The sequence below is a fragment of the Opisthorchis viverrini genome, assembly GCF_000715545.1.
Source record: "Opisthorchis viverrini unplaced genomic scaffold opera_v5_28, whole genome shotgun sequence".
Lineage (NCBI taxonomy): Eukaryota > Metazoa > Platyhelminthes > Trematoda > Opisthorchiida > Opisthorchiidae > Opisthorchis > Opisthorchis viverrini.
The window spans coordinates 314,000-329,771 of NW_008751684.1; the positions used below are offsets into that span (position 1 = coordinate 314,000).

At 45.3% G+C, this 15,772-nt stretch overlaps 2 protein-coding genes across 2 annotated transcripts in view; one reads left to right on the plus strand and one right to left on the minus strand.

The window, feature by feature from the left end:
* Window positions 1–6,503, minus strand: part of T265_02316 (hypothetical protein) — a gene marked incomplete at both ends in the record, with an annotated part of 28,379 nt that extends 21,876 nt beyond the window's left edge. Inside the window, one exon of the mRNA XM_009166530.1 lies at window positions 6,127–6,503. Coding sequence (XP_009164794.1) covers window positions 6,127–6,503 — 377 coding nt within the window. The remainder of the gene's footprint in view (window positions 1–6,126) is intronic.
* Window positions 6,504–12,929: 6,426 nt separating this feature from the next.
* On the plus strand, window positions 12,930–14,476 carry T265_12976 (hypothetical protein; the record flags this gene model as incomplete). Its single annotated transcript, XM_009166590.1, is given in 4 exon segments — window positions 12,930–12,988; window positions 13,002–13,266; window positions 13,346–13,461; window positions 14,311–14,476. Coding segments are annotated over 4 exon segments (603 nt in total), but the record flags the coding sequence as incomplete, so codon positions are not given.
* Window positions 14,477–15,772: the final 1,296 nt, after the last annotated feature.

Sequence of the window (15,772 nt, forward strand, 5' to 3'; positions counted from 1 at the left end):
GTCCCCTAGTTTCCGTCAACCTTACATTCTACTTGAACCCGAATTGGACTGATTCCGACAAATTCACTCATTTGCATATCAACTCGGTTTTCACGGGGGAATCAACGGAATCTCTAGTTTGTGTTATTCGTCACCTGAATGTGCTGCACAAAGAGCGCTTCTCAGGACCGTTCACCTACAATATGGAGTTCAAAAATTCCATAAAAAAATAAAGAACTTGATAAATCACATGGTCATCATCATCATCATCATCGAAGACAGCAACATTAGTATTGGCATTAATGCTTCACTGCCGTTCGTCTAGAGAAAAAGAGGGGTGAGGGAGGGGACCTAGAGCTGGCCTATGTCAAGCATCCTAAAGTGCATACACCTCCAACCGCTCAATCAGACAATCTGGAAGGAAACTGACAGCACGAACGCCACTGACATCGATTAGCCGCCATTTCTTGCTAGCCGAGCACAGACGGGATCACAGGGACCCCATCCTGGAAGGCCTACAGCACTAAGAACACCCAAACTCCTAGTGATCTCTTTGACGCCTTTCTGTCAAGTCATGTGCTGTCCATCTCGCAGTTTGTGCCATCCTGAAGGAGGCACGGAGAACGGCACTCGTCTTGGTAGACGGTGTTTCGGCTAGGTTGTCTGTATTTTCTGCAAGGTTCCGCACATACAAAAAACGCTTTCGTCCATATTGGAACCTCACAAAATGAATACTGGTCGCATTCAACGGCTCCACCTTAACTGAGGCGTTCGATGGATACTACTGAATTGCACTACCTTAGATAGTACAATCATTCACTGACATTTGTACAACTGTTGGAATTCGTAGACATCACCAAGGAGCTCTGCTGAAATTCCATTCGAGCTGAGATGGATCGATATCTCCAAAGCCTCGATGGACCCAAATTTTACCGATTACTGGAAGCTCACACTGTTCGCCAGCCATTCTGCACGCCAGTAAGAGGATCGCTGCTTCCTTCATCCACTCAGTTTCAGCACGAAGGGAGATCTTCGCAACTAACCTCCCTCAGTTGGTCCGAAATGTCCCTTTTTGATACCTTGTATGATCATCCATCTAATATGATACAGAAAGACAGAGGCAAATTTATTGCATAGAATTTGAGAACTTGGACCTATCCAACTATCCATTATTATACTGAAAATCTGCCACTCCACGAACGAGTGTGTAAACCGCAGCATGCAGCAGTGTTTGACCTTGACGAACCGGTCAATGTCAAAAATACTATGTGGCATAATCTTGTTTTTCATTTCTGATTCACATCGTCTTTCACCTTTAAGGAATCATAGACCCCAATTCACTGACGTCGGGCGCGCTCCCTACTTCACCAAATACTTTTTAAGCTAGCTTCCACTTCCAAAACGCAGAAGAGAAAGATATTACTATGCTCGTCTAGTAGCGCGTTTATTTTGACTAGCGCAGTACAGCAGAGTGAGCGAGCTTGCTGATCGGAGCGTCCATGGTTCAAACCGAACCTCAGCATCTTGCTGCTGTTATTCAGGCGTCACAAACCTCGAAGTATATCAACCATTGTGCTTCTTTCGGGTGGTATGGCATTGAATCACTGTTTCTTCTTACCGCAATGTCACAATCTTTCCAACAGGGTGAATTTCTGTTGACTTGTGTTGGTTTCATAATCTGCACACTGTAATTCGCTTTTACGGGTTCTCATGACAACTTGCGCTCCTGGTCCCGATGACCTCCACCCGCACTGTCCAAAGACGGGGGTGAAGTACTAAATCAACGCTTGTCCGATCTGTTTGCCTGCATTTGGGAAAAGGAGTCTGTTCCAGACAACTGGAGAGAATCGGTGAATGTGCCCGTTTTCAAAAAAGGGGCACGTAGTGAGTGCGGCAGCCACAGGGGATCAGCTTGACCAAGGTCGTAACAGGACTGTTGGCGTCAATTGTGCTTCGTCACCTTACGGTGACTCGTGAGACATTGACTCGAGAGCAGCAGGCGGGATTCCGGCCTGGTAGGGGTTGCGTTGACCAGATCTTCACACACAACGCCATAGGTATAAGCGACCCACAATTCTAGTATTCCTGGATTTTCAACTCGCTTGATCGGTCTGTTCTCCTTGATACGCTCGCCCACCAAGGAATGCCCCGGAAGTTTGTAAACATAATACGTTCTTTGTATTCTCGAACTTCCGTGTGGGAGTGTACGGAGAGCTTTTCAAAAGCTTTCGTAAACAAAACAGTGCCCGTCAGGGATGCCCACTCTCTCCATTCGTGATCGATGAAATAATGGGACGAACTCTGGAGGGCCTCCCAAACCCTGGTGTTCAAATAGCCTGTGAAGAAAACCTTGTCGATCTGGAATACGCAGACAACATCGTTCTTATGTGGTAAGCTAGCACCAAGTCCCTCCCCCGTCCACCTTTACTCTTTTCTTTACAATAAGGCTTTCAAATAAATCATGGTTACACGGCAGTGAAGCATCGGTGTTCAACACTGATGTCATGCTGTCGATGATGATGATGATAATGCGCTCAAGGATGCGTACGTTTTCCACGCTACTTTAACTTAGGAAATGGCGTGCTGAAGTATACCATTAAAAGCGATGATGATGATGATAATGCGCTCAAGGATGCGTACGTTTTTCACGCTACTTTAACTTAGGAAATGGCGTCCTGAAGTATTCCAATAAAAGTGCGCAATTTTCAAAACTGTGGGGAACAAAATCTTAACGTTCCCATGCACACCAACAAAATGATCCCCATTTGAATCCGGCAGACTATGGTTTTGACCATAGCCCCTTGAGTTGCTCGATCTGAAAGGTGAGTGCATTTGCAAACAGATTAGTTTACAATCGAGTGTATTCCACAAATCGATGACAAGACGATGGTAACGCATGTGTTTCCCATTGGACAAATTTAATTTATCGATCTAGTGATTGTGACTTGTGAAGTCAGCTCATATTCTTCTCTGCCGTAGCCAAACTCACATTTGATTTGTCAAACCGAGAGTAAAACTGTGCTTACAGTCACTCTGCGTTTACCGTTTCTGAAGTCATGGATAGTACAAGTTGTCGGATGTTGTATTCAACATGATCACGTGCACAGTGACTCCATCCCCGCAGCAGTTTAGGTTTGACCAATAGGACAGAATATACTGGAACAATACTTGGTATTCTGGAAGTTCAAAATGAAACTCCAGGGATTCCCGAACCCAGAACATTAAGATGTTCACTGCTGATGATTCCCAATGAGGATGAAACAGCTGAACAGTGCTCTCGGCCTTTTCAGCATAGATTGGTTTCACTTACAGGACGAAATCTCCACAAAGTATCCCAAATCTCCTCACACTAACAAAAATCTATGAGTAGCTCAGTGGAAGAATAAACTTCACCCGATGAGGGCAACCTCTTTATGAGAATTCGTTGCTCCAGGAGACAGTCAACACGTGTCACTCCATGATTGAAGGATGAGCGGTGCTATATCGTGTCTGAGTGCGAATTAGTCAAACTACTGGTCAGCCACTCGTGACCAAACGGTCAAGTTTTCAAACTGCTAGCCGGGAGGTCGCGGGTTCGAGACTCTCCGGAGTTTCGTGAGATGCGCACTGCTGATGATTCCCAATAAGGATGAAACAGCTGTACAGCGCTTCTCGGCTTTTCAGCATAGATTGGTTTCACTTACAGGACGAACTCTCCACACAAAAATCTCAAATCTCTCCACACTACCAACAAACCTGTACGGAGGCCAGCCGTCCCTAATAACCGAACACCAAATCATTTGGACGGATGTGTCACGTGCAGGACACGGGCCAAACGAAGGTATACCCTGATTGGTCAGGATGCCAGCCAATCCGAATCAAGCACCTTTGGCTCGACGCTTCCCGCCCCCTCATGGAGATTATGGCACGACCTTGTGGAACACTCTGAGACTACCCTATAAATACAGTTGTAATAATTTTCCTTTGTCTCCATAAATGGCTGTGTAGAGCTACCGTGCCTTTTGATATACCATAGTGGGCGGAGCAGGAAGCCAAGGGACCGATACAGAGTTGCACTACCGTCCAGCAAGACAACAAAAACGAACATTGATGCTGAAGTCAATCTACAGTGAAAAGGTGTAAAGTTTTATATACCCTAAGGAAACTACTCATAAGGTTGCTGGAAGCTCATGGACCTAATTATGGGCATTTTGCTTGAGAAGAACATCCAGCTATATCCCGAATAGCGTACCAACTGAAATATGAGGCGGCCTTCGTGCAGCACATTTAGTTGAGGAATACCATGCACGAGAGATTCAGCAGGGCTTCATCCGCAAAAAAGACATGTATGCGAATGAGTGTATTAGACAAATAGCACACAAATGTTATATGTCTATATCCGGAGTGGGATTTTTTAAGTTCTGCAAAGTACTTGGTCATCGGTGAACCAACCGATTTCTACTTGCGCAGCACCACAAGTGTTGAGGGCGTGGCGAAAGGCGAATTGAGATCACGGCAGCGATTGCTAACTTTCGATATATTTGTGGTTCCGACATAACGTCAGCTTAGCTTGCAAAGGTAGAGGTTGCTTGAGATGCTTTGGCGGACTCATTGATCATGATGGTCCGTGGTTCGAACCCAAACCCGGCATCTTGACTGTCCTGGCTCGGGCAACCTGGCAGTAACTCAACCATCATGCTCTCTCCGGATGAAGTGACATGTATGCACCGAAAGTGTGTTACGACTGTAGGACTATTTATTCATCTACTCAATAAGTCGAACTTGAGGAAAGCAACTTGGGAAGGTTAAAAGTACCATCAGTTATTTTCCCATTTCTAGCAGGCGTTAACGGGCGTCCATCTCCAACCAAGGCAGGGCCTAAACTCCGGACCTCTAACAAACGGGCCAGAGACGGAAAATTATACACGTTACTGAATCATGAGCGAAACAATTCAAGTTGAGTTTGTTCCGATGAATTATTGGAGACTAGGTAATCACGTATGTTACAGGGATGAAATTCAGTTCCCTATATCACAACGGAAATGCACTGCTACTGAGTTATAATAAAACGAAAATTGAGTTCGCTGCTTCCAATCTTTCATGTGATTATGTTACACGGATGAAATTCAGTTTCCTACATCACAACGGAAATGCAATGCTACTGAGTTATAATAAAAGGAAAAGTGAGTTCGCTGCTTCCAATCTTTCATGTGAGCTTATTAGAATAATGATACTTAGCTGGATAAGTAGTATTCAACTGAGAATCGCATGGATAACAATTCAACAGCTCACGCAAATGAATCACGCTGCGTCTACAGGGTCAATCAATGTTATACACTACTCATAAGGTTGCTGAAAACTCTTCTTTGCTCTACTTGAGGCTCATCAGGTAGACGCAGTCCCCGAAACACCGTAAACGACAGATTCAGTTGATTACCAAGTGAGTCTCCCGCAAAAACGAATGTATTTGCAAATCAGTGTATATACACTAATTTCATGCAATTTGGTTTCAAGTAGGACCTAAGGTTGACGGAATTTCGGGAATTGCGCTGATCCCCACGAAGAGGGAACCTGGTTCTCGGCTGTCGGAGAATTTTCAGCAACCTAATGAGTAGTGTATCACGTCTAGACATGTATCGCGACCTGTCGAATATCGTAGCAACTAAAACATTAGTCGGGAATGCTGACTGTCTGATTCGGAGAAATACGCATAACTATGACATGACATCAGTTAAGTGGATAGCGCAGAAGGGTACTTGGGTGGCCTTTATGCATTTAAATCAAATATGTGGAGTCAGATAAGACTTAGGCGAAGGCAAAAGTAGCTTGTAAGCAACTCGTCAGGTCGCGGAGCTGGTATCCAAAGAAAGCTAGAAATTCCGTTTGAAATCTTTGCCAAAGACCCCATGATTCCTGTTTTCCTCTCCATCTGGGGAAGTTAGTTTTATATTTGTCAGGAATTCTGTTTATTTTCAAATGACTGACTGATACGGATCCGACTGAGTACTTGACGGCTATGTACCGACCAGGTTTCACACCCAGAGCAAATTGTCTACTAAAGATCTAGGGTCCTTTCATTCTGTTCTGTTCAGTTTACTTATTCGTTGCATCCTGGAGCCTTTTATTCCATGACGAACTTGAGACAATCGAACCTAAGTACGAACTTACTTGAATGCTTGAGGGATCCAATAACCCTCTTTCACGTAACGAGGAATTTCATAGTGAGCTGTACTCAAGTATTGCCAGCTTTTCAGTGTTGGAGCGCTTGTCTTCCAGTCCGCCAGTACTGGCATGTAGAAAGCTTTGAAGTGAAAAGGAAATCCGAATGCAGTTCGACTCTGATGCCAGTGCGAAGGATAGACAATCTTGATGCGTGTATCAGTTCCTTCCATGTAACCTAGCATATATGATAGTTGGATGACTGTCAAGATGAGCTGCAGTCTAGGTTGTCTCGTCATATCCTTGGACGTTACCGCAAGTGGTATGGCTAGCTCCTCGCTATGATTCAAAAATGGTTCGTATCGAGCGACACGTGATCCAGGCATTTAGGCGTTTGCCTATTTCATCTATCCCATTGGTTTAATAGGGTCGTGGGGCACCTCCATAGAATTGAAGTAACCTAACCGGATTACCGGCAATAACGTCCAGCGAGTTAAGCTGCGAATTGGAGAGTCCAGTCGGGGCTTTTCGTCTTTTTCTATTATGCGCTAGCAATATGAGGGGCCAAATTATGTGACCTGACTTCCTTCATGTATACAGGATGTCCCATAATAAACGTAAAAAATAATACCCACGTTAAAACTTTAACGCTAACTTATACCTTTATCATTTTTTAGGTAAACATACAAGCATTATGGAGGTTTACTTAAATAAACCGAGATTAGAAAAGATTTTGAAAAAACTAATTTTTTTTCTATAACAAGTTGGAGGCTGTTTGAAATGTGAGACACAGCATGTTTAACTTCTTCAAGCGCAACATGTGCTCACTCCTCTTCAATTCTTGCTCTTAACTCCACCAAATTCTTCGGTGCATTTTCATGATATACGCGAACCTTGATCATTCCCCAAAACCAATAATCCAAAGGTGTGAGGTCGGGTGACCTTGAGGGCCAAAATTTTGGAATACCACGAGCAATGACTCTCTCATCAGAAAATTGCTCTCGGAGGTAAGTTCTCACTTGGTTTAAGTGGTGGGGTGGCGTCTCATAATACGATGCACGCTGGCGCAGGGAATGCCGGTCAACTGAGACACCTGAGTTATTGACGAAGATGCCATGGTGTTCTGGGACTGAAGTTGCTCGACGGCATTCTGTACAATGGGCGCTCTTTCATCACTCAGAGACTTTCTCCCTTTGCCAGGAAAATCCAATGCAGATCCAGTGGACTCAAATTTCGCACTCAAGCGTGCAATGGTCGACATGGTGAAAGGATCTTTGATGAGACCATGTTTGTTTTTGTAACCGCGAGGTGCAGCGGTGGTGCTTCCCCCAAAGGAATAAGAGTTTCCAAATTTCAATGCGTGTACTGACATTCATTGTAAACAAAAAATGCCAACACTTGCGTACAAAACCTCCATCATGTGGCTACTAATAATAAAACATTTTGTTAACCTTCCTCTAAATGGCTGCGTCTAATCACCCAATCAAATTTTGCGTTCATTATGAGACACCCTGTAGTTGGAGGATTTCCCACTCCACATTGTCTGAATGGGTGTCTGGTGGTGTAGGCACTCGGCGACACGTGTAACGAGTCCCCACTAGTCCATCCTTCCTTTCTCCTTCCTTTGGCCTTCACTAGAAATTTCTTTGAACAAACTGTGATTGTCTGTGTACAGAACCGATATTTTGCTGACAACCTTGGGCCTAGGGGACTCTGAAAATTGAGAGAAATCGGTGTTAGTTCAAAGGCTATTTATCCAATGAACAGACTGTACTTATTGGACAGTCCATAGTAGTCACATACTGTTCTCTTGAGCACGAATGAACTAACGAGTTTCTTGCCATCGTGAGCGGTTTGGTTAGCGGTTCTTCATTTCAACACGCGTGGGCAGCTTAGGCCCTTTACGACGTCGGAAGAACGTTGTGCACACTAGTACACAGACCGTATCAGACACAGACCAACAATGGAAAAAGTTGTGAAGACTGTGAACCCTGGACGGGAATAGTTCAAAGTTCAAAGCCTTAGGAAGGATCGCCTCCCAGTTGATAAGATGTAACAACTGTACGAAATTTTATATAGGTCAGTGTTATATCTGCTGATTCGCCGGCCTGTGGTATCTGCTACTGACCCGCTCCAGTGCCTAGTGTCGGAGAGAAAAAGGCTCACGGAAGGGAACACAAAAGCTATATTCCCACAAGGAGGGAGAGAGCAAAAGTTACAACAGCCCCACGATATCTAAAGGGGAGTTTCTGACATTGATCCAGGCTGTCTGATAGGCGTTAGTGAACACCCATCAATATCGATCGTGCCTCTGTGAAAAGCCTGAACGCTGATCACATTCGGTCGTGCTCCTGTGGCCGCAGGAATGATTGAATTGATTGAATGCTTGACTGGCCTGGATGCTTGCCGGCTTTCCAGTTGAGTTTTTGGTGGAGCAATAGGTTCCGGGTGTTCTGAAGTTGCTTTCAGGATTCTAACCTTCCTGATAGTCAGACAGCCAGGGAATTGCACACCAGAATCGGTGAGCATCAGCGGCCCATCGATAGACCAACGAGAAACGTAGATGAATATCAGGCGATAGTCAAAGATTCGGCAATGGCAGGGCATGCATTTGGCACTGGAAAATACGGACATCCTGAGACGGGGTTCAAGATTCACATCATAGCGACTGATGGCCCACGCGGTGGAAATCGTCAAGCATCCCGGTGTAAATAGAGTATAGATGGTGCAGAACTCGCAAGCGTGTGCAGAGCTGTTTTAGATCAACCGAGATGATACGAGGCGGTGTACAGTTATCAACGGAATGGTCTGCGTCTAAAAGTATAAAATCCAACTAGAGTAAGATCCAATTAACCACCCTCCAACCCGCATCCCCGGCAGCCTCCGACGAACACAGGTGAACGAAATCTGTGAACGACCCCAAGAGAAATATTCCACTAAGGTGACCTAGAATGAAAAAGCAAGGATGAAAAATCTAGGTTCAACATGAATACAACTCCTCCCCCTAACCAACAACCGGGAACATCAGACTGAACACCCAGCACTGATCAAGTCGGCTAGTCATAAGAAATCCCACATTTTGGATCCCCAACTGTCTTGAACCCAATCAACCTACTTACCCACTTATTCACTTGACCTGACGAAGCTTTTATGTCAAAAGCGAAACGCTGCCCAGCAGTAAATTCACTGAGTGTTGACCAAACCTCTCTGAAGCGAAGGAAAGATCATTTGGTTTATAGGGAAAACCCATGGATCGTTCTTTAAATATGCCCCCCGGGAGTGTTTCTAAGTTCCCTAAGCATTCCTTGCTTCATCGACAGTTCATCGAACCTGACCATTCGATACAAGATGTCAATCGCACCTGTTTAGCGCAGGAAAACACAGTACCGTCATCAGGTTTATGGGATTCTGAACTGTGTTCCAACAGTATGCTAATCTTGTTGATCATTGTCTCCACATTGACGTGGACAATCTGCGTCAATCTACAGGTGTGCGTTGGACAAAACTAGTCAATATGTATCCGTTTCCAAGGTCTGTCTGGCAGCCGCTAACAAACGTCTTTGGATGATGCTGGTGCTTACCGCCTGAGTTCACTCGGTCTTTGATAGCTATACACCTATCACCAGCAATGGTCGGTGCTTCATTCTCGGTATGCCAGTATGCGTTATGCTAAATCCCCTACCTACCAGTCACCGGAGGGAGAAAGAACTAACACTCACCCGGACTGGAGCCACATGTATGAGCAAGTTCATAAGTGACCCAAAGATAACACACTACCCACAAGGTTGCTGAAAGCTCTTCAACAAGTCCAAAGGTTGACACGGCATGCATCATGTGAGCAAAACGGCAGGACAACCAATGGTGATTATCGGACAAGGTCATTTCCTGTTGCTGTCAGCAAAGTAGAATACACACGAGGAATGCTCCTGGCTGACTGCTACGATTGGTACTACTATTCAGTATCTTTGAGGGATACAACCGTTGTGTAGTTTAACTCATCTTCCTGGGTCTAGAATTCCCTAAGATGGTCTGTAACTCAAGAGGTCATACGTGAGTCGCTATTCAGCTCGTGTTGATGTCATGTCCAGATGCAGTACATGTTCATCGATTCATGAGGTTATTAGTGCACTGCTGATGGTGGCTATAATACAAATCAGAAGGTGTGTGCACTAATAAAAATTTTTAGTATGGTTGACAGTGGAGGGTTGCAACACGTATAAAAATAAATACGATGCGAAATGGGAGCAAGTCCACAGGGAACTTATCGTATGTGAGTTCCTTGGTGAAAGTCCGGACGGCGGGAACGTGTTTTTCTCCGCAGTGCGACTGCTACACGTGTTCCATAATTGTCCGTGGACTTGTGGGGAGCGGTTGACTCCCTGCTCCCCGCGAGCGCGCGCGAGTCTGTGTGTGCTGACTGTGTTCGGTTTCCCTATATGTAGGTCCGTTTGCGTGTACGTGGGTGTGTCAGCACATCCGTTGTTGCTACGCTCACTAGACGGTACCGACAATCGATGTCCGATCCGATGAGTCACTTTAATGTGAAGTGGTTTGCGAGCGTGAAAAAAAGTCTCGTGCTCCAGTGAGCGACTATGATCTATGAACAGTCAAGTATGTAGGTGACCGCGTAGCTACAAGGTTCGTCAATCGTTTGCAGTTTAGACTGCAATTCCAACGGGAAGAGTAGTCGTTCGTAAACCATGACGAGTCTTAACAAGGGTTCGCAATCGCGGGACGATGACTAACTGGTGAGAGATACAGTGAGTCTGGAACGCGATTCTCCTGCTTTTCTGGCTAGATGGGTGCACCAGTGTGAGGCAGGATGTGACGATAAATCAGCTGACTTTTCTGTTACTGAATTCCAAGTCGAAAAACGCGCAGTGAAAGTGAATTTTCGGCCCCCTCCTCTTAGAACTGTACAGGCCCATATTCTGTTAAGTTTAGTCCATATAAGGATCCGTTCACTTTGTTTTTAGTGTTCCCGTGGAGCATCTACGTAACTGACGTGAGTCTAAGGCGTAGCTTCAACATAGGTCTCATTTGAAGGCACATAGTGCATGTTTGCGTAGAGAATACAGTTTCCATAAAGGCTGATAGAAGGTCAGAAGAAGGGTAGCGAGTAAGGGGGATATACTACTACTACTACTGATGGGGATGAAGGGATCGTGTTGTTCGGCTCTGTGTGTATATCCTTTTTTGCTAACTCACAATTTGTGAATTCAAAAAAGGTAAGTCCGATATTCTTGATGAATAGTCGCATTCGTCATATCCCAAGAAAGACCTGAACTTACGGTCTTCCCGCTATTCCACAGGGTTTGTTCCAAGAGTACGTACATATGAACGTTGGATACACGGCCTAGATACTACTCAAGCCTAGACACGAGCAGCCGAGATGCCGGGGTTGGGTTCGAACTACGGAAATCCTGGTCAAGACACTCGTTACTATGGATGACACCAAGGTGCAAAGTAGAAAAATCAAGCCGGAGACAACTTCACGTCTTAGAAATTACCGAAATCTGAGCATGCTTGCCAGACCGTGGTAGTACCTGTTCGAAAGGAATTCGACAAAAAAACGGAGAGCTTGGCCCTGGTTTTGGATGAAACGGTCGCGGTTCAACCGAGATGAAGGTTGGTCTCATTGACTTGTAGGCTACTCAACTGGTTCTTGCATATCAATACAACAAGCTTTGCACACTGACCTGTCAGAAATGGCTAAATTTCGACGTTCTTTTCAGAAATCTTAGATGACCGCTGTGGAATATAACTTGACCTCATTAATTCCACCATTCATCTGTTTACTCCACCTATGTACTGTTAACCTCCCTCATTTTGCTCTTTGTACTCACCTTGCCGCAGAGGCAGTCCCGTCCGACACTTGTGTGTTGGCATGTGTGTCTGTGTGTGAATGTGCGCAGCTGACCTAACCCATGCGCGTTCGTATGACTTGTTTCCTCATGAGTTCCGTGTGATCGATCGGCCGATGAGCATCACGAGACCGTCGTCGGGGTGACGGCCACAACCCAGACTACTGAGTCAGCATTCCGCTGTGCGGACGTTTACACTGCGCTGTGCGCGTCAGTGACAGACCTGTGAACTTGTTGACGCTACGAACGTGGACGATCGCGGTTTGTTGTACACATTTGCTAACCCTTGTGTAAATAGTACCGTAGAATTTCGAACCCAATTCTTCCTTTTGCTGTTCGGTATTGTCGAACCTACGCGTCACTTGAAGTTCCGTATCGGCGGGAACCTCAACAACCGCGATTGGTGCATCGTAGAAGGCTGTCCCTCCGAAGAACACCTCGCTATTTCGAGAACCAAGGCCTTACCACAAGTCATGGTAGGACACCACTGTGCGTTGATCGGGAACGAGACTCTGCAGGTATAAGAATGTTTCATCATCGTCGAGTTATCCGGAGAAAGTTCCAATTAATGTAGCTTCACGCGAAGAAGAAATATCACGTTCTCTAGAAGGCTACGGCTGTAGAAAAGATTTGGAACATTACAGAAGACTGATTTAGGTTGCTCTCATCCAGCCGCCTGACGTAGTCTTCGGTAAAATTTCTTGAAGCCAAAGAGTAAGCTTGTAAAACACGTTTCGATTTTCTATAAATCAGAAAATAACAGCTTGGTTTACATTTACAGACACAGTTTATCTGCGGCAGAATTAAAAGAAAGTCGAAAAGAGATATTTAAAGAAGACAACTTATTACAGGTACCTATGATAAGTTTTCGAACCTGAGGGTTCGGAGCGCTGTGGTTCAGATACAAACTTCCTCACCAAAAGGTCTATCTCTCCCTTCCTACTCCAGTATCTCGACTACCCCTGTCGTGTGTACCAGGCTACAGTAAGGGCTGTGTTGTTGCATGGGTGCGAGACATAGCCTCTGCGGACAAATGATGTGAAGCGTCTCCAGGTTTCCAACCACCGATGTCTCAGAATCGTGGCTGATTTTGGATGGCGTCAGCGTGTTAGTGACGAGGTAATTAGAAAACAGGTGTTTGGTTGTGCTGCAGGCACTTCAATCCGAGAAAACATCCAGCATCAGCGACTACGATGGCTCAGTCATGTGCTACGCATGCCGAAAAATCGTCTACCGAGACGAGTGTTGTTCTCCGTACCTCCTTCAGGATGGCTCGAACCACGCGGTTGACAGCACATGACTTGGCAGAAAGGTGTGAGAGATCAGGAAGAGTCTGGGTATTGTTGGTGTTGTCCGCCTTACAGGATGGGTCCCCGTAATCCCGTTTGAGATTGGCTGGAGACGCTGCGAGAAATGGCGGCTAATCGATGTCAGTGGCGTTCGTGCTGTCAATTTCTATTGTCTGATTGAGCGGTTGGAGGTGTATGCACTTTAGGATGCTTGACATAGGCCAGCTCTAGGTCCCCTCCCTCACCCACTCTTTTTCTCTTTTCACTCTAGGGCTTTTAATATAAGTATAGAGTCACTGTAAGAGTGTTACACATGAACGATTGTTCATTGTTCTGTAGAAACTGGTGGGAGGGTGCCAAGTTCACTGAACAGCACCTATTGGACAGTATACAGCGAGTAATCCAGTGTTATTCTTATCGGTTAATGCGTTCCTTCGTGGTGTGACTGGTTGGAGAGTATAAATTTTGTCATCCTGTGATCAAAGCCTTGCTCAACAGTCAAGAAGCGCTCGAATCATCAGCCCAACACGCAACTATCACCAACCAGGCTAGTACGTAACTTGTTCGGTGATACACAGAACTACGGTTGGCGTTCTCAAACGAACAGCATTGAAAAGAGAGGTGATCGGTTGAGAGAGACGACCGCATGGGCAAATTAACGAATGAGTCACTGCACTTCAGGCAGTAAATTGATATCCCGTCCACGAATACTGGGCAAACTGGCAGTATTCCAGCCCTCATGCTTCCTTTGTTTGGCATGGCAGCGGAAGGGTGTTACAGCTGAACGGTATTTTTACCATCAATAGCAAGTTGGTTGACCAATGGAACCATGGCAGCGGAAGGGTGTTACAGCTGAACGGTATTTTTACCATCAATAGCAAGTTGGTTGACCAATGGAGTTGTACTTTAGTCGTCTGTACTGAAAACACAATTTGAGACACTGAGGGATTTAACATCACAGTAACTTGCATCATTGTTCAAAATAACTCAGGTTTCATATGGCAAAATCATTTAAGATGACTAATTTTCCGCTTAACCAGAGATTGTGGGCGAAAAAGCGCCTCGGAGAAGCAGACAATCACGATGAAATTTGTGTGCTCCTCCGTTTAATGTACGCAAACTACACAAGGCTTGTCATATCGATCGTGAATTCGAAGCCGACCTTGGACAGAATTATGAGTGCAACTGACCTACATTGCTCGTGTTAGCTTCGTCTGAATGCCAGAAAGGAAGCTACGCCGTAAAAAACGGAACCATTGGGACAGTGATGCGGTGAACAAAATCGAACATTCCCTCAGTCACTCATGGTTTAGAGAACTTAAGGCACCTATCAAATTAGAAAGTAGGAACTCAAGAAACGTAATCCTACCGCCGTGCTTTGGATATTGGCCAAAATATGCCTGTCACTCTGGTGGAGAAAACATATCCGACCACGGGACATCTCGGATACGGAATTGCAAACCTTACTTGTCTCAAGAAGGTGACATTCAGATATCTGGTCAGGTAAGGAGTGAAGAAAGTGGGAAAATTGTAAATTCGAATACGAGTGGATCTCATATGTGTTCCACGGTCAGTAGTACTTGTCGGGACAAAAATCACCCCGATTTCGATCAGAAAAGTTCACACTGGATTACACTCTGCTTCAAATTGAATCTGGACCCAGAAAAGCGAATGGTCATGCGGGTGCGAAAAGACATTCCATTGAGGTAAGTTTTCTCCTGGTTTTTCGTTCGAGGTTTCTTTAAATAAGCCCATAGGAATAGCAGAACGGATTAACTGAACTAAACGAAATAAGCCCTCTTGTTTCACCTGTATTCCGGGCCATCATTAGTTGAACAGACTAGCAGGATTGCACCTGACAATGTCATGTGGCTGTGGTAGACAAGGATTTATTGATTGATTCGTGTTCGTATCGGTACTAGTTACGGAGCGGAAATTGCGCGTCGAAACAGTACGATTCGAAACAGATTTAGAACCACAGTCTTATTTATAATCCATGGGCATGAAGTCACCTCACCGGATTCCCTAGTGAGTGAGTGTATCATCCGTTCATAGTGTCTACTCAAGCTTTGTCTAAACGTAACATACTACTCATAAGGTCACTGAAGACTTTTCGACAGCTCACGATCGGTTTCGCTGTCCTTGGGGCCCTTGGCACAGTTGCAATCACACTTCCCTTCTACTGGAACCTTGATAAATACCCGCGTCTGCGCAAGAATTCGCTTTATTACAGAAGACCCACCTGAAACCCAGAGATAAATTGTATATCGTACAATCATCATAATCATTGTCAACTGTAATAACCGCGTACTCGTCGTACAGTGGTTGTAGCTGCCGCAGTTTCGTTCACCGATATTTTTGGGGGGATAGGTACAGTGGGCTGTCAAGTGGGGGGGGGTTGGAAAAGGAGCTATGCATTGAAGGCAATAGCTTGGATGCACGAGCGCCATTGAGGGCGCCACTGGGCCATATCTGACAATGTCTCTAGCCATTGATGTGGAC